We start from the raw sequence: 23,044 nt of genomic DNA, 5'->3' as shown, positions 1-23,044 counted from the left end.
TCCAGCTATTGTTTTCATTAATATTCTCCCTGTGCCTGTGTGGGTTTCCTCCAGGTACTCAGTATTCATACCCCTTAACATTTTCCACATTTTGTCACGGTACAACCAAAAACATAAATGTATTTTATTGGTATTTTATGTGATAGACCAATACAAAGTATATAATTGTGAAATGGAAGGAAAATGGTAAATGGATTTAAATTTTTTCTACAAATAAATATCTGAAAAGTGTGGTGTGCATTTGTATTCAGCCCCCTTTACTCTGATACCCCTAACTAAAATCTAGTGGAACCAATTGCCTTTAGAAGTCACCTAATTAGTAAATAGAGTCCACCTGTGTGTAATTTAATCTCGGTATAAATACAGCTGTTCTGTGAAGCCCTCAGGTTTGATAGAGAACCTTAGTGAACAAACAGCATCATGAAGGCCATTGAAAACACCAGACAGGTTAAGTGATAAAATTGTTGAGAAGTTTAGAGCACTGTTAGGTTATAAAAAAATATCCCAAGCTTTGAACATCTCACAGAGCACTGTTCAATCCATCATCTGAAAATGGAAAGAGTATGGCACAACTGCAAGACATGGCCGTCCACCTAAACTGACAGGCCGGGCAAGGAAAGCATTAATCAGAGAAACAGCCAAGAGGCCCATGGTAACTTAAGAGGAGCTGCAGAGATCCACAGCTCAGGTGGTAGAATCTGTCCACAGGACAACTATTAGTTGTGCACTCCACAAATCTGGCCTTTATGGAAGAGTGGCAAGAAGAAAGCCATTGTCGAAAGAAAGCCATAAGAAGTCCCATTTGCAGTTTGCAAGAAGCCATTTGGGAGACAGCAAACATATGGAAGAAGGTGCTCTAGTCAGATGAGACCAAAATTGAACTTTTTGGCCTAAAAGCAAAAGGCTATGTGTGGTGGAAAACTAACACTGCACATCACCCTGAACACACCATCCCGACCGTGAAACTTGGTGGTGGCAGCATCATGTTGTGGTGATGCTTTTCTTTAAAAGGGACAGGGAAGCTAGTCAGAGTCGATGGGAAGATGGATGGAGCCAAATACAGGGCAATCTTAGAAGAAAACCTAAAATAACATAAAAAAGGAAGCTGCGCTATATGGTTATAGTGATCAAAGAATAAAGTGACTTATAAGTGAGTTATCTGGATAAATGGAGATATGAAAACTCCGTAAAACCCACTGATACATAAATATTATACATAATCACAAGTGAAATGTGCAAAAAATAATTAATGAAAAACAAATGAAAATTGCAAAAGTTCGCCAAAAAGATCCAATCCACTCCGATGGGCTGTTAAAAAGAAGCTCCACTGAATATACAGTTCATAATGGTATTTCAAGTGATGATTTCTCAACCCTCTATTTAGTAGTGACATGCGACCACAACACCAAAGAAGATATGATAGGGTGCAACAGGAAAGTTCCTCCACCAGTAATAATACTGCAGCTTACTAGCTTGTTAGATCTCTTGTTTAAGGAGATCGCAAGTACCTGTGGCTTTTATCCCCAGCCCCGGGTCTTTGTGCTTGGATAGCTAGTTGTTCCCAGACTCTCTGCTCAGGGTATCCTCTGTACAACTGATGTTCGCTCATTCCCCATGAAGGGACATAAAAGTTTCGATAGTGTAACTCTTACACAGCAGGTAGAACACAGAGGATGCGGTATGCGGTTTATTCCAGGCCGGAGGGCCTGGCCATTGTATTGCACAATGGCCACTTTTTCACTCTCCTCTTCTTCCTTCTCCCCTACTTTTTTTTTATTTATTTCCTTTGTGTGTCACTTTTTGTATTTTTGTGTTGTACACGGTTTGTTGCACTGTGCGATTAGTACGGTTGCAGGTCCTCGGGCCTGCCCTGAAAGTCTTGGGAGGGGGTGGACATGGCCTTTTGGCTTAGTTCGCCCTCTCTTATGGGGTTTCCCTTCGGGGGGAGCCCCACCGAGTACTTGGGTGGATCTGTTTCGGCAGGCCCTCCAGAGAAAGGGGTCCGTCTGGTTTCCCTTGTCCCCGTCAGGAGCCTAATGCCCCGGGGGATTCTGATTTTAGAGGGCTTGTGTACCCGTTGCACTTTTTTGTGTTTCACTCCTTATGTGTGTGCACATTTGCTTGGCACCCGGTGAAGTTTTTGAGTGTGTTTCACACGCCATGGGCTTTAAAAAAAAAAAAAAAAAAAAAAGCATTCCTCGTTCTGCCCAGTGATCTACTGCTCTCTGTGATCGAGAGCAGTGATCACTGTCCTGTGTGTTCAAGCCCAGCCCCCTCACAGTTAGAATCACTCCCTAGGACACACTTAACCCCTTCACTGCCCCCTAGTGATTAACCCCTTCACTGCCAGTGTCATTTAGACAATAATCAATGCATTTTTAATCGCACTGATCGCTGTATAAATGACAATGGTTCCAAAAATGTCTGATGTGTCTGCCATGTTGCAGTCCCGATAAAAATCGCAGATCGCCGCCATTACTAATAAAAAAAATTAAAAATACAAATGCCATAAAACTATCCCCTATTTTGTAGATGCTATAAATTTTGCGCAAACCAATATACGCTTATTGCGAATATTTTTTTACCAAAAATATGTACAAGAATACAAATCGGCCTAAACTGAGGAAAAAAATTGTTTTTTTATATATTTTTGGGGGATATTTATTATAGCAAAAAGTAAAAAATACTATGTTTTTTTTTTAAATTGTCGCTCTTTTTTTGTTTATAGCGCAAAAAAATAAAAACCGCAGAGGCAATCAAATACCTCCAAAAGACAGCTCTATTTGTGGGGAAAAAAAAAGGACGTAAATTTTGTTTGGGTACAGCGTTGCACAACCGCGCTATTGTCAGTTAAAGCGACGCAGTGCCGAATCACAAAAAGTGCTCTGGTCAGGAAGGGGGTAAAATCTTCCGGGGCTGAAGCAGTTAAGGTACTTACACTAGTTGTATTTAAAAATACATCTACTGGTGTTTTAATTAATGCATACCTACATAAATTAGTTTAAATCTACCTGAAAATTTGCTTTAAAGTTAAAATGAGCAAAATCATAATGTGTGCTAAGAACACATGACACATTATAGTGTATATTTTATTTAGATATCCATCTGCATTTTCAAATGAGATTCTTAGGATGACAACATTCTTCAATCCAATATAACTTAAAATCTACATATACTGTACTATTTTTCTCCTTAGGTTTACATAACCTCTCCTGTAGAAGATTAGACACGACTGGTAGCTACCAAAAACTTAAGCCCCATACACACTATTAGATTTTCTGCAGATTTTTGTCTTCAGGTTTACCAAAACCATGTAGTGCAAGGGCCTGCCTGATTGAATACAAATTGAAACTCTTAAGGTTTGACCTCATATTATATGGTTTTGGTAAATCTGGAGACAAAAATCTGCAGAAAATCTAATAGTGTGTATGTATGGGGTCTAAAAATACATACAGCGCACCCAGCACATATGTCTTGGGTAGAAATTTTACAATGGTGAATTTTTGCTTAAGGTTCAACAGTAAATCCTGTTACAGATTCTAGCAGAAATGCATAGATCTATTTTTTTTTTTTTTTGAAGCATTCAATGAAACCAGTATGGAGGGTAATATGAAGTCTGTTATTGCTGACAGCCTTCTGAAAATGCTAATTGCTCAGCTGTTTCTGCTTTCAACCTGTAAAATCTGTATTTATGAGCTATCAGTTGCCAAACTTTGAAATTCACACATGCTACAGTAATCAAAGAAATTTATCAGGTATTATTTTATGTTATTGAAATGTCAACACTTTGGTCTGAGTAGAGAAGAACTCCCGTCAGATTTTTGTTGCCATTTGTATTCATTTGGGAGATTTTTCCCTTCACTTCCTGCTGTGTCTAGCACCTGTCCATTGGACAGAAAGTAAAGGGGAAATATCCCCAAAAGAGAAACAGACAAAAATAAAACTGACATGCTTCAAATTTTACCATACCAGTCTATCAAAAGCCAAGACAAAAATAAAATTGGGTTTCAGTTGGGATTTAACCCCTCCCCAGTTACAATCTGTAGATTAAAAAATCCTTGCACAAAGTCATAGTAACATAGTTACATAGTAGGTGAGGTTGAAAAAAGACACAAGCCCATCAAGTCCAACCTATGTGTGTGATTATATGTCAGTGTTACATTTTATATCCCTGTATGTTGTGGTCGTTCAGGTGCTTATCTAATAGTTTTTTTAAACTATCGATGACCCCCCCGCTGAGACCACCGCCTGTGGAAGGGAATTCCACATCCTTGCCGCTCTTACAGTAAAGAACCCTCTAGGTAGTTTAAGGTTAAACCTCTTTTCTTCTAATTTTAATGAGTGGCCACGTGTCTTGTTAAACTCCCTTCCGTGAAAAGGTTTTATCCCTATTGTAGGGTCACCAGTATGGTATTTGTAAATTGAAATCATAACCCCTCTCAAGCGTCTCTTCTCCAGAGAGAATAAGTTCAGTGCTCGCAACTTTCTTCATAACTAATGTCCTCCAGACCCTTTAGTAGCTTTGTTACCCTACTTTGTACTCGCTCCATTTCCAGTATATCCTTCCTGAGGACTGGTGCCCAAAACTGGACACACTCCAGGTGTGGCTGGACCAGAGTCTTGTAGAATGGGAGAATAATCGCTTTATCCCTGGAGTTAATCCCTTTTTTAATGCATGCCAATATTCTGTTTGCTTTGTTAGCAGCAGCTTGGCATTGTATGCCATTGCTGAGCCTGTCATGTACTAGGACACCCAGGTCCTTTTCCATCCTAGATTCCCCCAGAGGTTCTCCCCTTAGTGTATAGATTGCATTCATATTTTTGCCACCCAAATGCAATATTTTACATTTTTCTACATTAAACATCATTTGCCATGTAGTTGCCCACCCCATTAATTTGTTCAGATCTTCTTGTAAGGTTTCCACATTCTGTGGAGAAGTTATTGCCCTGCTTAGCTTAGTATCGTTCGCAAATACAGAGATTGAATTGTTTACCCCATCCTCCAGGTCGTTTATGAACAGATACACCACGTCTACGTGCCTTCCTTTATCTGGATGGCAACTCACCTCCTCATAGAAGGTTCATAGATTGTTTTGGCAAGAAAGATTCTTCATGAATCCATGCCAATTACTGCTAATGATACCGTTTTCATTACTAAAATCTTGTATATAGTCCCTTATCATTCCCTCCAAGAGCTTGCATACTATTGATGTTAGGCTAACTGATCCGTAATTCCCAGGGATGTATTTTGGGCCCTTTTTAAATATTGGTGCCACATTGGCTTTTCTCCAATCCGCTGATACCATTCCAGTCAGTAAAAATTAGGAACAATGGTGTGGCAATTACTTGACTGAGTTCCCTAAGTACCCTCGGGTGCAAGCCACCTGGTCCCAGTGATTGCCCTTATTTAATATGCTCCTCAAGTGAACTCATCTCTCCTCTGTGTTCATTGTTCCTAAGAATTTATTTCAATTTATATCTTCTAGCAAGGTTCGTAGTTTAGGGAAATTGGCTCTTTTGAAATTCAGTGTCTTTGTATTTCCCTTATGCTTCCTATTTGTGTGATTTAAACTGAAGCCAATTGACCTGTGATTGCCGTTTTCTAAATTTCCCTGTATTTCCACATCCGTGATTAGGTCTGTATTGTTGGTAATCAGTCCCATGCTGAGGATATGTTATTCCTACTTTTACAACTTTCTAATACTGCATGGCTACTAGCTGTCAAACTTGGTTGTCAAAGCTGTGAAAGCTTTGGTTCCAACTAATGATAGGGAACCAATTTAGAATGATTCCTAATTGGGTGATTAATTTGATAGTAATGGCATAGTGATTACATGCAAGTTCAAGGCTTCATTGAGGAAAAAAAAATAGTACTGGAATTCAGAGGCTACTGCAGCCTCTCAGTATGTCTGTCTATTACAGGTATAGTAATATTTATTTTATTTAAGTTTAGGTAGGCAAATAAGAACGTTATAGTCAAGGTAATTGATACATACTAACACTGCAAGATATGGCCTTGGCATCTGGCTTTTTACAGGCATGCATTTTATAATATATATAGTATCTCACAAAAGGGAGTACACCCCTTATATTTTTGTAACTATTTTATTACATCTTTTCATGTGACAACACTGAAGAAATTACAATTGCTACAATGTAAAGTAGTGAGTGCACAGCTTGTATAGCAGTGTAAATTTGCTGTCCCCTCAAAAATAACTCAAGACACAGCCATTAATGTCTAAACCGCTGGCAACAAAAGTAAGTACAAAGGTGAGTACACCCCTAAATGAAAATGTCCAAATTGGCCCCAAAGTGTCAATATGTTGTGCCCTCAACATTATTTTCCAGCACTGCCTTAACCCTCTTGGGCATGGAATTCACCAGAGTTGCCACTAGAGTCCTCTTCCACTCCTCCATGATGACATCACTGAGCTGGTGGATGTTGGAGACCTTGCACTCCTCCACCTTCTGTTAGAGGATGCTCCACAGATGCTCAATAGGGTTTAGGGCTGGAGACATGCTTGGCCAGTCCATCACCTTTACCATCAGCTTCTTTAGCAAGGCAGTGGTCATCTTGGAGGTGTGTGTTGGGGTCGTTATGTTGGAATACTGCCCTGCGGCCCAGTCTACGAAAGGAGGGGATCATGTTCTGTTTCGGCATATCACGGTACATGTTGGCATTCATGGTTCCCTCAATGAACTATAGTTCCCCAGTGACGGCAACGCTCATGCAGCCCCAGACCATGACACTACCACCACCATGCTTGACTGTAGGCAAGACGCACTTGTCTTTGTACTCCTCACCTGATTGTTGCCACACACGCTTGACACCATCTGAACCAAATACATTTATCTTGGTCTCATCAGACCACAGGACATGGTTCCAGTAATCCATGTCCTTGTCTTCAGAAAACTGTTTGCGGGCTTTCCTGTGCATCATCTTTAGAAGAGGCTTCCTTCTGGGATGACAGCCATGCAGACAAATTTGATGCAGTGTGCGGTGTATGGTCTGAGCACTGACAGGCTGACCCCCCACCCCTTCAACCTCTGCAGCAATGCTGGCAGCACTCATATGTCTATTTCCCAAAGACAACCTCTGGATATGACGCTGAGCATGTGCACTCAACTTCTTCGGTCGACCATGGTGAGGTCTGTTCTGAGTGGAACCTGTCCTGTTAAACCGCTGTATGGTCTTGGCTACTGTGATGCAGCAGCTGTATGGTCTTGGCCACCGTGATGCAGCTCTTGGCTTGGCAATCTTCCTTTGACACACCTGCTCAACATTCACACCTGAGACCTTGTAACACTAATGAGTCACATGACACCGGGGAGGAAAAATGGCTAATTGGGCCCAATTTGGACATTTTCACTTAGGGGTGTACTCACTTTTGTTGCCAGTGGTTTAGACATTAATGGTTGTGTGTTGAGTTATTATGAGGGAACAGAAAATTTACACTGTAATACAAGCTGTACACTCACTACTTTACATTGTAGCAAAGTGTCATTTCTTCAGTGTTGTCCAAACCCCCACAGCTAAAGACCAAGAGTCAAGTCTTTATGGCATCTGGTTACTTTGCGCTGATGTAAATTGTTGGTACCCACTGCAGTTCCCAGAACACTTCACAGTCATAGGGATTAGTTTAAGGTCATTAGTCACAAGTACCAAGGGCAGCTGCCACATTCCAGCTTTCTCTGGATGCGGTCCAGTGAGTAAGCACCCCTCCAGACCAGGTCCCTTGTGGTGAGGTTCTGCAAACAGGATCAAGCACGGTTCATATAGGTCAGTGATGGCGAACCTTGGCACTCCAGATGTTTTGGAACTACATTTCCCATGATGCTCATGCACTGTAGTTGAGCATCATGGGAAATGTAGTTCCAAAACATCTGGGGTGTCAAGGTTCACCATCACTGATATAGGCCCTCAGTTTTGGCACTTCTAGGGCCTCAAGAATAGTTGTATGATCCATGAGCTGCTTTAGTTTGGCAGCTCCTATTAATCGGGAACCCTTCTGGGGAGAAGGAACCCTGCTCTCCAAGGACTCATACTATTTATCACTACTCCAGTCCCCTGCTGTACACTCCTCTCCAGGGATTGGCTGGAACTTGAAGAGGATGGATAAATATTCAGGCTGGTTGATTTGAATCTCCTGCCCTAAACTCTGGATGATTCTTTTAAAGGCAGGGGGAAGCAATCAAATTTCCAGCCCGTGAAACCCTGAACAGGCCAGGACAAATGATCACTGTTCCCTTGATTGCAGAAGGAGCCTAAAACTAAATTTACCTAGCATTCTATGCTAGGAGGTGCTACAGCTACAGCCCCAATGCCAAAAAAGTTGGGACGCTCAGTAAAATCTACATTAAACCAGAATGTAATGATTTTCAAACCTCATAAAACCATATTTTATTCACAATAGAAAACATATCAAATGTTTAAACTGAGAAAATGTACCAATTTAAGAGAAAAATCTGAGAGTCTCTGAATCTTTTGATATTATGTACCGTAGATGAAGATATATTTAAATTCTTTGCAATTTTACGAGGAACATTATTCTAGAATTGTTCGACAATATTGAAAAATTTAAAGTTATGCACTTTGGTACCAAAATACACATAAAAATACATATTAGGATGAACCTGGAGATGGAAAATCAGTGATAGAAAAGGATCTGGGGGTACCTGTAGAGCACAGACTTAGCATTAGCATGCAATGCCAAGCCACAGCTAACACAGCTAGCTAAATATTGTCATGCATTAAACAGGGTATACACTCCAGAGATAAATCATAAATTATACCCCTTTACAAAACACTGGTTTGGCCTCATTTTGAATTTGCAGTTCAGTTTTGGTCACCAATCCAGAGGAACGATGTTGTGCAACATAATTAATAAGGGGTGGGGGGAGGACCTAAGCTATGAGAATCGATCACATAGATATGATTACATTTTACAAATATATTAAGGGTGACTTCAATAACTAATAAACTGTTTACTTTAAGGACCTTGAAGAGGACATGTGGCCATGATCTGAGGTTAGAAAAAAGGAGATTTAACCTTAAATTAAGAAAAAGGTTCTTTACAGAGCAGTAAAAAGTGGAACTACCTGAGATTTAATGGTACTAGCTGAGAGGGTCAACAACTTCAAAAAACTTTTAGAGGATTTCTTCAGGAAGCAGAATATACAGGGCTATAGGAATTGTTGAAGACAAAAATCACACACATATGCACACATAGGTTGAACTGGATGGACCTGGGTCTGTTTTGAATTTTATAAATTATGCAACTCATCATGTGAAATAAAAGAATTAAAACTTAAAAAAACAGAAATTGCAGAATAAGATTATTTCAGGTCAATATTACATTTTTAATTCAAAATGTGTACATATTGAAAATGGGTCACTGTTCCCTTTAATGGTAGAAAGGAAGGCACTCTGACCCTAGTCAAATAATCTTTAAAACCATCAACAGTACTGTGAACTATTGTTTTTAAGACCGCTCCTTACAATATTCACATATAATCTTCAACTGTATAGTTCAAAACAGATATTCACCTATGATCCTATTAATAAACCAGTTCTAACTGCTAGGTGACACAGGCAACCCAAAGTTAATGTAATCTGAGGTTTGCGGCAAATGTAAGCCAAAATGTTATACATCTTCGTGAACATATTAGATGTGCAGCTTCACTGTGATGGTTTACCTTCTGAGAGCTTGGTTCTGTTTTGTTTATTTCATATTTTCATTGTTATGAGTATTCAGTTTTCTCAGTTATTAAGTCTACTTTCAAATAGTCATGGGGGACCCTTTAATTTAATACATAAATCTAACCCAAAGGAGAAAGAAACCATTGTAAAAAATTCTCCCTTGCTCGTACTGAATCCTATTATCTGTGTGAGTAGAACATAAGGTTTCCTAAGGGTTAATTCACACCAGTGTGCTGTGCGGTCCGGCAGGATTGCCGCAGTGCTGATCTTAGTGCACCACAATACAGTGGTGTTAACTGGGCAACATGAGACAGGGCATTTTGCCTAATCATGCTGCGTGCTGGAATAGCCACCCAACGCAGTCCTGCCGCACCTGGTGTGAAAGAACCCAAAAGGTGGAGGCAAAAGAATGAAAACAAAACTAGCAACTAAACCAAAAATGCATCATATTAGATGCAGTATGATGCAGTCAGTCCTTTGCATTAACACAGCTGTTTTTGTTTTGATCCCCTCCCCGCCAGTAACATTTTATTTTTTACCTGTTGATCCTGCCAGTAGATCTGTTATTTTTTTCACTTCTTTTAATAGTTCAAGCAGTCCAGCAAAGGTGGCAGGCAGAGGGGTTGGGACAAACTATCAAACTGATAGTGGTGATTACAACAATCATTTTTTTCATAAGGTTTCAATCTTTTTTTCCAAAATCTGTTGCTCTAACTCAGGGGTCTTCAAACTACGGCCCTCCAGTTGTTCAGGAACTACAATTTCCATCATGCCTAGTCACGTCTGTGAATGTTAGAGTTTTACAATGGGATGTGTAGTTCCGCAACAGCTGGAGGGCCGTAGTTTGAGGATCCCTGCTCTAACTGCTTTAAAAAGTGTTAGCTGAAGTTAGTCTCTAATTTGTCACTCACTTTAATTACGGAGATAAATAAGGAGGGTACGGGAGTGTATTAAAAGGGTATATTTAATTGGAAACAAAACAATATAACAGTAACTGTAGGTGTACAGAGTTGTCAGAAGTGCAGCGTAACATCCCGTAGTTTGGAAAGCACTGTCATTAAAAGTTGTCACACTGGTGCACTGGGAATGCTCCCTGTATAGCATAAGTGGCTGCAGGAATACCCGGTACTGAAAGAAGCTAACTGAGCTGTAAAAAACGCGTTTAAGATCACTGCCCCTTTGTCAAGCTCGTAGCCTCCCCAGCCAGCCAGTCAGCCCCCCCCCCCAACACCACCACCCTCCCGGGTGCTCCCTGGATCGCCACTCCCCCCCATCGCCCTGCACTTACCTTACCCAGGTGGCGGCCCCCCCCCCCCCCGCGTCTCCTGAGTCCCGGCGGTTACTTCTCCCCCTGGCCAATCAGGACTTAGGACCCGTGGCCAATTGGGTCTTAGGACCCGCTTCCTGATTGGCTGGGAGGAGAAAGAGGATGACATTAGCAAATATTAATTCACTAATGTCACACAACTGGGTGGGCAGAGCACTGTGCCTGTAGCCCACGCTTTTTGAAGCTAATTAGAACCTCAGGCTCTAATCATGTGCTTCTAAAAATAAAAAAAAAGCCACTGTTATGTGCACTACTGTAAGAGATTTTCTTTTAAAACGTACTATCTTGTCCACAGGGTGACAACACCCTGAAGTATTAAGAGAGGTATGGACTCCAGAGAGAGATATAATTTTGCTCCTGTACATATTAGTAAAACCTCATCTGGAGTATGCAGTTCAGTTTTGGGCACCAGTTCTCAAAAAGGATATCGGGGAACTGGAGAGAGTGCAGAGAAGGGCAACCAAACTGATAAGAGGCATGGAGGAGCTCAGCTATGAGGAAAGATTAGAGGAACTGAATTTATTAAGGTTTATTAAGGGGTGAGATGATCAACATGTACAAATACATAAGGGGTTCATATAGTGAATTTGGTGTTGAGTTCTTCACTTTAAGGTCATCACAGAGGAGAAGGGGGCACTCTTTATGTCTAGAGGAAAGGAAATTTCAACTCCAAATACAGAAAGGTTTCTTCACAGTAACAGCTGTGAAAATGTGGAATAGACTCCCTCCAGAGGTGGTTCTGGCCAGCATAGTAGATTGCTTTCAAAAAGGCCTGGATTCTTTCCCAGATGTGCATAATATAACTGGGTACTAACTATACCCCTTATAGGAAAAGTTGATCCAGAGAATATCCGATTGCCTCTCGGGGGATTAGGAAGGAATCTTTTCACCTGCTGTAGCAAATTTAGATCATGCTTTGCTGGGGTTTTTTTGCCTTCATCTGGATCAACTGTGTGTATAGGATTGTGTATATGGGATTGTAGGACTTTTTGGTTGAACTAGATGGACTTGTGTCTTTTTTCAACCTGACTAACTATGTAACACTGCTGGAAGATTTCACTGCAGAGCGAACAGCACTGTTGCCCTATTACAGCAAGTTGAGAAATAACAGATCAACTCACAGGATCAAAAAGGTAGTAAAACTATGTTACAGGAGAGACAAAGAAAAACAAAAATCGCAGGGAAAATGCTAGTGACAGACTTCAGCATATATGTACATTTTCTATTTTACCCATGGTTCTATTTTAATTGGCTTTCAAGCAATTTTGTAATTAAAAAATGCAGGATTTCAGAAGTCAAAAAGCTACGGTGATTCTAAATAAATTCATGGAGACACTTCAATTGGTTGAATCAGTTGAACTGTCAGAGTATAGTCTACGAAACATCACTATCTATATAAACAAAATCTAGAAATAGCTCCTGCCCATCAGCACAAGAAGGAGAAATAAACAATACACCACTCAGTTTCTGAAACTTCAGTGCTGTTTACATTATGAGTTTTAAAGTCCCTTATCTGTTAAAGGCAAACTATAATGGTTTTAAGCTGAACTCTGGGGAAACGAAAAGTCTTCGTCCACACTGCATGGGTTAACTGCACATTTATGTCTAGTATGACTGGGCTCAGCAGATTTACTTACCTGATCTTCTGCTCCCACAGTCTCCTCCACACTGCTGGACAGGTCCCAGCAGCCTCTTCTCCTCTACACTCTGGCGGTCTAGGGTCCTCTATTGTTAGCAAGACCAATGCAGGTCCCAAAGCTCTGAGGAACAGTCTATTACCAGAGCATATAGGAGTGCTGTCTACCAGAGTAGCAAATATCAAGTAAAACTGCTTTTCCCATCTCCTAGACAGAAAAGAGTTAGCTAATGCCCTATAAGTTACTTATCACAAATATTCAGTTACAAATGCAGTGCTACTCCTGTAAAGACAGCTGGTAATAACTGTTCCTTCCCAAATAGTACAGAGGCTGCTCATCCCAACAAGCACCAGTACATGCACACCAGCTCCAATAACTCGGTCCAGGGAATGGCTTTTTTAAATGTATTGCTTGAAGAACGATAAACAGTAGAGGATTTAGGGTGTGGGATAGTGCAAAACGTTGCATAGTAACAAAAGGACACTTCCCCGCAGCTCCCATACATGTATTCTGCTGAGGACACAGGGTAGCCAATATTCTGAGACTCTAAGAGAGCCATCTCAGTCCATAGCTACCTCTGGCATTTACATCCCAAAAGCACACGATCACAATTCAGGGTCAACACCTAGGACAGTTGCACACATTCCAGCTTCCTCTGGACGCTTCCCAGTGAGGGAGACAATTCTCCTCCAGACCAGATCCCATAAGGTGAAGTTCTATAGCCAGCTCCTCAATACGTTGTTCCAGGTTCTCTACAGGCTGCCTCAGAGGGGCAGCAACCCCAGAGGCTTTGAAACCCTCCCTGTTGAGCAAAAAAAACAAACACTCTCTCCAGGACCCCAAACTTTTTATCAACTCTCCAGTTACCTTCTGGACACTCCCCTTAATAAATTGGCTGGTCTTTGGACTTTCTCAGCCCTATGTTCTGGAAACTTCTTCCAGAATCAAGGGGAACCAGCCTGTGAAACCTTGAACAGACCAGAACAACCATTGCTCCCCTGACTATAAAAGGAGCCAAAAACAAAGTTTGCCTAGCATCCCACACTTTTTTTTTTATTCTGATGTTTCTGAGATCTACAAGAGACATATGGCTACAAAATTCCTTCACAAACATAGCTAGAAATGAATAAAATTCTGGTGCAGTAGACATGTATGATGAAATTGACAAAGATAATTGCAGATTGTTAACTATACTTTAAACATAATATATCTGCAGGATGATAAAAGAAGAGCAGGCATTATACAGTACCTGTAAACATATGGCTAGGTTAACCCTACAGCCAAATGATGTGCTAACCGCCCTTGGATGGAGACCCAGGTCTTTAAATAACTTTGAAAAAGACTGGGTTAGAGAAATTCGAGGACGCTCTTCAGCCACGACCACACAGGTCCGTACTCTAGACAGGTCCAATCCCCTAGCCTACAAGACAAATGCCAAAGGTTATTATTGCACCACAAACACGTTACTAGACATGAGTCTAAGAGAACAAAAGGAAAAATGTGATTAATCCTAAACAAATCACTAACAAATACAGAATGAGTTTTCCAGATTTTAAACATCAATAGTAAAACATCCCATGTGTTTAACAAGGTGAACAAGAGGTTGTAGAACTATAGAAGATTTATACAAGACTGTTAAAAAGGAAATGTAATAATTTTGCCGACTGTATCCCGGTTTGCTTACATACCATAAAATGTGCAAATGATATGACTTACAGTATGACCACAAACAGACAAAAGGGGGAAAGCACTTCATAAATATGACATGTTTTAAGAACTCAAGAACAGATTGGTGTCTAATCCAAACACTATGTCTGCCAATAACGTGATTTGACCTGAATGTGATGTGGCAATACCTAGTTTAAGGAGCTCTATTTCTTTTATAACTATGTTAAGTATTATTAATGAAACCTTGTTATTAATGTGTTATGTGCACATTTCCAGAAGGCAGGGTAGGTGGTTTAAATTACCTTCACAAAAAATGTCCTTTTAATTCAGGCCACACAAAGGAAACTCTACCATCTGGCCCAAAAAGGACAAATAACATCCATTTTACTTGCAAGTGGGAACTAATAATGGTTTTGCTGGATTGAAGCACATACTGATCAGATCCAAGAACCTATAAACTACATTCAGCATGGGTGAGAAATATCCTATTTCCTTGATTCAGTAATTGCTATTATCTAAATAGTTTTGGACGCCCCAACACACTTTAATTTTTCAGTGAAGTGCCACTAGTATCATAACACATGCTTTTATATATAAAATATTAAAATATCTTTTTTTTAGAAAGCTGTGTGGTAAAGGAAAAGCATATTCCTATAGGTGAATGAAATTCAATTATTCCGCGCTTAGGAAGAGAAAAAGAACTGCAGCCCCCCCGACACAGAATATCACCTACTGTAGGTGAAATTCAAACAAGCAAGATCCTATAATTGGCACTGTTCAAACACGTGTACAATAGATATTAAATAATAGCTATTAAATAGTGTGTAATGGAAAGAATGAAGGTAAAAAATATAAAAATGGATAAAAAATATTAAAAATAAATGAATAGAAAAACCATATATAAGTGAGAATATGCCAAAATATTACACTGTACTATAAAGTGCAAAGTGCTAAAAAATATATGTGACCTGACATATATCAATGAGATATAATCCACAAAAAATTCCTTAACAGTGATATAAAACACCAAATAACATGTTGCAAAAAATCATCTAAAACCACTCTAAACCACTGTGAAGAAGTGTCCAAAACACCAAAAATAGTAAGACTGGTGTGCAAAGTGATGGTAAAAAAATTTTATATTTAAAAATCCAGTGTCCCAAAAAATCAATAAAGTCTGAAAAAGCTGTAATATGTCAATCCAATAAAAAAAAGACGGGGAGCACTTGCTACATTCTCACATCAAGATTCTTTTTATTGGATTGACATATTACAGCTTTTTCAGACTTTATTGATTTTTTGGGACACTGGTTTTTTAAATATAAAATTTTTTTACCATCACTTTGCACACCAGTCTTACTATTTTTGGTGTTTTGGACACTTCTTCACAGTGGTTTAGAGTGGTTTTAGATGATTTTTTGCAACATGTTATTTGGTGTTTTATATCACTGTTAAGGAATTTTTTGTGGATTATATCTCATTGATATATGTCAGGTCACATATATTTTTTAGCACTTTGCACTTTATAGTACAGTATAATATTTTGGCATATTCTCACTTATATATGGTTTTTCTATTCATTTATTTTTAATATTTTTTATCCATTTTTATATTTTTTACCTTCATTCTTTCCATTACACACTATTTAATAGCTATTATTTAATATCTATTGTACATGTGTTTGAACAGCGCCAATTCTCCCATTATAGGATCTTCCAGAAGCTTTAGGGCCTTCTGCTAAGTATCGACGATTACTGGCCCACCCTTTTCCACACTTCACTTATGGTGATTAAACACGATGGGTGGGTACAGAAACCAATAGTTAGGTACTGGGGGGACAGGCCAGCATATAAATGTGATTTCCAAAGTTGGTAATTTCATATCTGAATTAACTCTGTTGTGAAGATCAAATTCTGCACCTGAAGGTCTCCACTTTTCATGCATTTTGCAGCTACACAAATTTTGTTCTTAATGAAGCACTTTCTTTAATGCTAAATAGACTTGTTTTTTTATTTTTTAAGTACAATTTATACGCTCTAACAAAATTCCAACACAGAATTCCATTGGAACAAATTTCAGCAATGTCTTAGAGGGTGGGTTCTGGACTGAGACCTAATACTATGTGCACAATCCTGCTCACTCGGAGCATAAATTATCCTATAATTCCAGCTCAATTTCTGCATTGTCTATGCACTTCAGGGTTCAATACAGAAAAAAATTGCACAACCACCACCCCAATACTGTGGGGATCAAGGGGGGTGGAGAAGTCATGTACCTCTCACACCCTTCCTGTCCTAGGGTAAGAATAATGCAATAATGCTCCTCCACACATAGGGAGCAAAAAGGTGTTGTCATAATAGGACAGGAAGTGTGTTAATGTTAGGAGCTGAATTACATTTTATGTTCTTTGGGTACTTTAGAGAAAATACAATAAATAATACCCCCCCCCCATCATTAATATTTAATGAATTGATGTTGAAGGGCTGTGTCCACACTTGGTTTCTTAGGGTCACCAGTAGCAGAAACCAAGGTCTAAGGTCTGTGCATTCTCTACAACCATAATTAAGCCAAGCAAGGGAGTACAAATACATTGAGTCTCTAATGATTACAGTAAATGACTGCTACAGGTAAGAAGAAGTTGTAACCCTAAAAAAAAATGCCCCTGTTCCTTTAACCACTTAAGGACCGGAAGGATTTACCCCCTTAATGACGGGCCATATTTTGCGATACGGCACTGCGTCGCTTTAACTGACAAATGCACGGTCGTGCGAAGTTGTAACCAAACAAAATCGATGTTTTTTTTTCCCACAAATAGAGCTTTCTTTTGGTGGTATTTGATCACCTCTGCGGTTTTTATTTTTTGCGCTATAAACAAAAAAAAAGAGCGACGATTTTGAAAAAAAACAATATTTTTTACTTTTTGCTATAAAAAATATCCCCAAAATGTTTTTAAAAAACAAATTTCTTCATCAGTTTAGGCCAATATGTATTCTTCTACATATTTTTTGGTAAAAAAAACAAAAAACGCAATAAGCCTATATTAAATGTTTTGCGCAAAAGTTATAGCGTCTACAAACTATGGGAAAGATTTATGCCATTTTTATTATTATTTTTTTTTTACTAATAATGGCGGTGATCTGCGATTTTTAGCGGGACTGCGACATTGTGTGTCCGGACAGATCGGACACTTTTGACACATTTTTAGGACCATTGACATTTATACAGCGATCAACGCTATAAAAATGCACTGATTACTGTGTAAATGTACCTGGCAGGGAAGGGGTTAACACTAGGGGGCGATCAAGGGGTTAAACGTGTTCCTTCGTGAGTACTTCTAACTGTGGGGGGATGGGACTGACTGGAGGAGGAGACATATCGCTGTTTGTAATCACTACGAACAGCAGATCTGTCTCTTCTCTCCTGTCAGAACGAGGATTTGTGTGTTTACACACACAAATCTTGTCCTGGCTCTCGTGCCCACGATCGCACGCGCATTGGGTCCCCCGCTGTGCAGTGGGCGCACACCTGCTATGGCTCTTAAAAGAGTTGACGTACGGGTACGGCATCTTGCGGGAACGAACCACTTTGCCGACGTATATGTGCGTGAGCCGGTCGGCAAGTGGTTAAAGCACGATAAACAGCATAGTGGCTGTAAAGTCACTGATCACAAATCCTGGAATCCCCTCTGTTACAGCAAGCTATACAGTGCAGTGTCTGTGTTTTTTAAAAATGATGCAGCTAAATACCTTTGTTTTCAGTGCCGCTGTGCGGTCACGTGACCACCCAGCTGACGTCAGAGGGGAGTATTAGCCCTTCCCTCTGTAGTCCTTAGATTGGGGAAGGAGCGTGGGGGGGAAGTCACGTGACTGCACAGTGGCGATGTAAAATAAGGTATTAAGCTGCATGACTTTTAAAAAACAAAGACACTGCACTGTATATCTTGCTGTAACAGAGGGGATACCTTCACGATTTTGCTTAGAAAGATAGATATAACATTATATGCAGGGATAACAATGAGTTGACCATACATTACAGATAGAAAAACTTGACTGGGGATAAAATGCTTGCATTACCTTTAAGGATTCGGTCTGCAAGCCAAGTCCCTTGGTACAGAGTTCCATTACAGAGTAGGAACAGAATGTGTCTCTGACTTTGTACTGACTCACAGCAAGAAGCCACAAGGCAGGATTGATCTCCAGCTCTGAGGGAGGAATCAGAATAGACTGGTGTCCTGAATACACGCTGCAAAGACATGAGACATATTAGCATGCACTCTGAGTCAGGCTGCAGTATTTTATTACATGAACATTGCTGACTAGGCAAACTGCTGCGACCCAAACATAGCTATTAAATCTAATTTACTGTTTTATGTCACTAATCTATGGTGTGTTTCTTATTTGCTGACATACAGGACAGGGCTGAGTAATAATAAAACAACCTGAAAGCTGAAGATGGGGTTTAAAGTCAATACAACATCAAGTTTATTGCTGATCTCCTTCTGAAAATGCTACTTATTTGGCTGTCACTAGCTTCAGGCTTAATGTACACAGGACGTTTTTACAACCTCTACTGAATGAATTAACTTGCCAGATAGTAACCCACGTTTAAAATGTCCATTTTGCCGCGTTTTCATGCCGCGTTTAGCCGCGTCTGCGTTTAGAAGCATTTGAAAATTTTTTTATTTTTTTATAAAATAGCGAAAAAATGAAAAATGCCTGTAAACAAAATGCGGCTAAACGCAAGTTGCCCCGTTAGCCATGTTTAGAAGCGTTTGGCGCTTGAAATGCCTCTAAACTCGGCGTCTGAACTCATTTTTTTGCTTTCCAAAAAAGGCTTCTAAACTCAACTGCCTAAAAACGACATTAAACGAACCTGTGTACATGTACACATAAGATAACATTGGATGAGTTCAGGGGCAGCTGAAAAAAGCATCCAACTGCCTCTGAACGTCTGTTTACCAGCAGCAGTGTACATGAGGCCTAAAGGGTTCTTTCATTTTTAATGGCTTTTGCCAAAAACCACCCCTATGCATTACAGCATCCTTAGTACATTAACATGCAGTGGCAAAAATTTGTGACATGCTGCTTACTTCTTAGGCTGCTTATTCCATTGCCCTCCCTTCTGTCCTGCAGATGGACTTAGATGCTTAGCATGGGCAACTCACGAATAAGCACTTGGGCTTCACTTCATACCCAGGCATGTGCAATCCACACTCTCTCGCAGCTCAACATGCTGTGAGAGTAAAAGAGAGCAGACCGCACATGCGTGGGTAAGAAACGTGGGTAAGAAAGCCACGTCCACTTTTGTGATTTTTTTTGGGGCCCCGTATACGACTCTCAGTACACCTGCCATCTGAGGGGAGAGCAATGGAATAAGCAGCCTAAAAAGCAAGCATTGTTTTACAAAATGTAACACTGCATATTAGTGTACTGAGGATGTTGTAAGGCACAGGGGTGTTCTTGACAAGAGTAAGGTGAACTAACCCTTTACATGCTTTCAGATCTCGAGCCAAAAAACAGAGACATAAAATCTGATCTACATGCTTATTCTAGATCAGTGACTCAGAATAGGTTGAAAGCACTGAATCATATTGACAGTTCACCAACTAGCATTCTCAGAAGGAAAAAAAAATCAATGGCGGTATATATATTTACTTCAGTACTGATTTCCTTTTGTTAAAAGTCTAGTGGCATAATGGTAAACCTAAGAGTCTTTATCGATGGGCATCCAACAGTTTTTACACTCCTATACAAAGCTATAGCTATGGAAAACCTACTTGAAGAAGGTCAAATGCAGGTCAGAAGGACGACAACTACAGGTCAAATGCACCTGTCAATGGATTTCAAATAATCTCAGGAACGTCTTAAACTGATATCAAACTTATGCCATCAAGACGGGCTCTAAAACCTAATTTAAAAGCTACAGTACTATTAAAGAAAACAGATTTACAGTCTTCATAAGTGTAAATTTAAATACATTTCCTGTAAAAATCAAGCTTAGTCTTACCCCGTTCTGATTCTCCTTGTGGTCACTGTGAACACCTATCATAGCTGAGCTCAACTTTTACAGGAAAATGTGAGGTCTAAATACAGTTCCCAAGGTTTTACTTAGGTTGCACCATTTCAGATGCATTGCTTCTGTTGTTGTATTAGAAGACAGTGAAGCATTGGTTGGAGAATCCGAAGAGAAAATGATAAACTAGCTAAGCAAAGAGATTTCCCTGAAGACATCTATCACCTTAGGACAGACACTAGAAAAAACTGAGGACTCATGGATTGTGGTAGGGTTATCTAGGGGACACCCAGGAGGCATGTCATCAAAAGCTTGCCGGTGTACAATCACTTGAAGGTACCAGCCTTTAACCCAGGGTCTAGTCTATGAATATTCAGTCTGTGTCCTGTACTGTATGATAAAGATTTGAAGATATACATACAGCTTCTGCTGACCATGGAGGGATTTATGTCTGATCTAATGATCATTCTAACATACAGTTTTCACTGAAGATAACCTCTGTTTACGCTTATTTTATATCATATTCTAGACCTGAATTGCCCATATTTGGTAACAAGTTTTCTTTAACAACAAAGCGCTCTCTTGTTGTTGTCCCAAGTGTCACTAGTTTCCTGCCAGGCACTTTTTTTTTAGATCAATACAGATGAACCTAAGCTTGTGGAAACAGTGAAATTAATCTAGTTGTTCAAACCACATTCAACTAAAAAACTAAAGCTAATAGAATCCTCCATCCATGTTAAACACCATGGATGGAGGAATCTCCCACTGAGGTTACTGTATTCTGAGAGTTGGCAGCTGGCAGAATACAGTAGGTGCTTCCAAAGAGTGGCTGCAGCTGATTGGCCCAGAATTATCTGCCATTTTCGGATTGAAGAATGTTCGGGTGGTACAGTGCCTTAAAAAAGTATTCACTCCCCTTGAAATTTTCCACATTCTAACATGTTACAACCAAAAGCGTAAATGTATTTTATTGGGATTTTATGTGATAGACCAACACAAAGTGGCACATAATTGTGAAGTGGAAGGAAAATGATAAATGGTTTTCAAAATCTAAAGCCTTAGTGAACAAACAGCATCATGAAGGCCAAGGAACACACCAGACAGGTCAGGGATAAAGTTGTGAAGAAGTTTAAAGCAGGGTTAGGTTATAAAAAAATATCCCAAGCTTTGAACATCTCACGGAGCTCTGTTCAATCTATCATCCGAAAATGGAAACAGTATGGTACAACTGCAAACCTACCAAGACATGGCAGTCCACCTAAACTGACAGGCTGGGCAAGGAGAGCATTAATTAGAGAATCAGCCAAGAGGCCCATGGTAACTGTGGAGGAGCTGCAGCGATCCATAGCTCACATGGGAGAATCTGTCCACAGGACAACTATAAGGTGTGCACTCCACAAATCTGGTCTTTATGGAAGAGTGGCAAGAAGAAAGCCATTGTTGAAAGAAATCCATAAGAAGTCCTGTTTGCAGTTTGCGAGAAACCATGTGGGGGACACAGCAAACATGTAGAAGAAGGTGCCCTGGTCAGATAAAACCAAAATCAAACTTTTTTGGCCTAAAAGCAAAATGCTATGTGTGGCGGAAAACTATCACTGCACATCACCCTGAACACATTACCCCTACAGAGAAACATCTTTAGCAGGGACAGGGAAGCTGATCAGAGTTGATGGGAAGAAGGATGAAGCTAAATACAGGGCAATCTTAGAAGAAAACCTGTAATGCCGCGTACACACGGGTGGAATTTTCGACCGGACTCCGACAAACTTTCCAGCGGACTCTCGACGGACTTTTGATGAACTTCCGACGGACTTTCTAACGAACGGACTTGCCTACACACGATCACACCAAAGTCCGACAGATTCGTACGTGATGACGTACACCGGACTAAAATAAGGAAGTTGATAGCCAGTAGCCAATAGCTGCCCTAGCGTCGGTTTTTGTCTGTCGGACTAGCATACAGACGAGCGGATTTCTGGGTCCGGCGGAGTTACGACGTAAAGATTTGAAGTCTGTTCCAAATCTAAAGTCCATCAGATTAGCGACCGGAAAAGTCAGCTGAAGGTTTCGGTGCAGCCCACACACGACCGGATTTGGTCCGTTGGCGTCCGTCAGACCAGTACGGTCGAAAAGTCCGCCCGTGTGTACACCCCATTAGAGTCAGCAAAAGGCTTGAGACTGGGGTGGAGGTTCACCTTCCAGCAGGACAACGACCTTAAACATACAGCCAGAGCTACAATGGAATGGTTTAGATCAAAGCATATTCATGTGTTATAATGGCCCAGTCAAAGTCCAGACCTAAATCCAATTGAGAATCTGTGGCTAGACTTGAAAATTGCTGTTCACAGACGCTCTCCATCCAATCTGACAGAGCTTAAGCTATTTTGCAAAGAAGAATGGGCAAAAATGTCACTCTCTAGATACCAAAAAGACTTGCAGCTGTAATTGCAGCGAAAGGTGGTTCTTCAGAGTATTGACTCGGGGGGGGGGGCTGAATACAAATGCACACCACGCTTTTCAGATATTTGTAAAAAAAAAATTGAAAACCATTTATCATTTCCCTTCCACTTCACAATTATGTGCCACTTTGTGTTGGTCTATCACATTCAATCCCAATAAAATAAATTTACGTTTTTGGTTGGAACTTGACAAAATGTGGAAAATTTCAAGGGGTGTGAATACTTTTTCAAGGCACTGTAG

At 40.2% G+C, this 23,044-nt stretch overlaps 1 protein-coding gene across 8 annotated transcripts in view; it reads right to left on the bottom strand.

Moving 5' to 3' along the window:
- The window catches only part of DIP2C (disco interacting protein 2 homolog C), a 751,814-nt gene that overhangs the window by 70,036 nt on the left and 658,734 nt on the right, over positions 1-23,044 (bottom strand). For all 8 annotated transcript variants that reach the window (XM_073629914.1, XM_073629915.1, XM_073629910.1 and 5 more), the window contains 2 exons: positions 18,406-18,574; positions 13,914-14,084 (listed from right to left, as the gene is read on the bottom strand). In XM_073629914.1, coding sequence (XP_073486015.1) covers positions 13,914-14,084; positions 18,406-18,574 — 340 coding nt within the window. The remainder of the gene's footprint in view (positions 1-13,913; positions 14,085-18,405; positions 18,575-23,044) is intronic.

Source organism: Aquarana catesbeiana, linkage group LG05 (genome assembly GCF_042186555.1).
Source record: "Aquarana catesbeiana isolate 2022-GZ linkage group LG05, ASM4218655v1, whole genome shotgun sequence".
NCBI lineage: Eukaryota > Metazoa > Chordata > Amphibia > Anura > Ranidae > Aquarana > Aquarana catesbeiana.
This window is presented reverse-complemented; position numbering and strand designations above follow the sequence as displayed.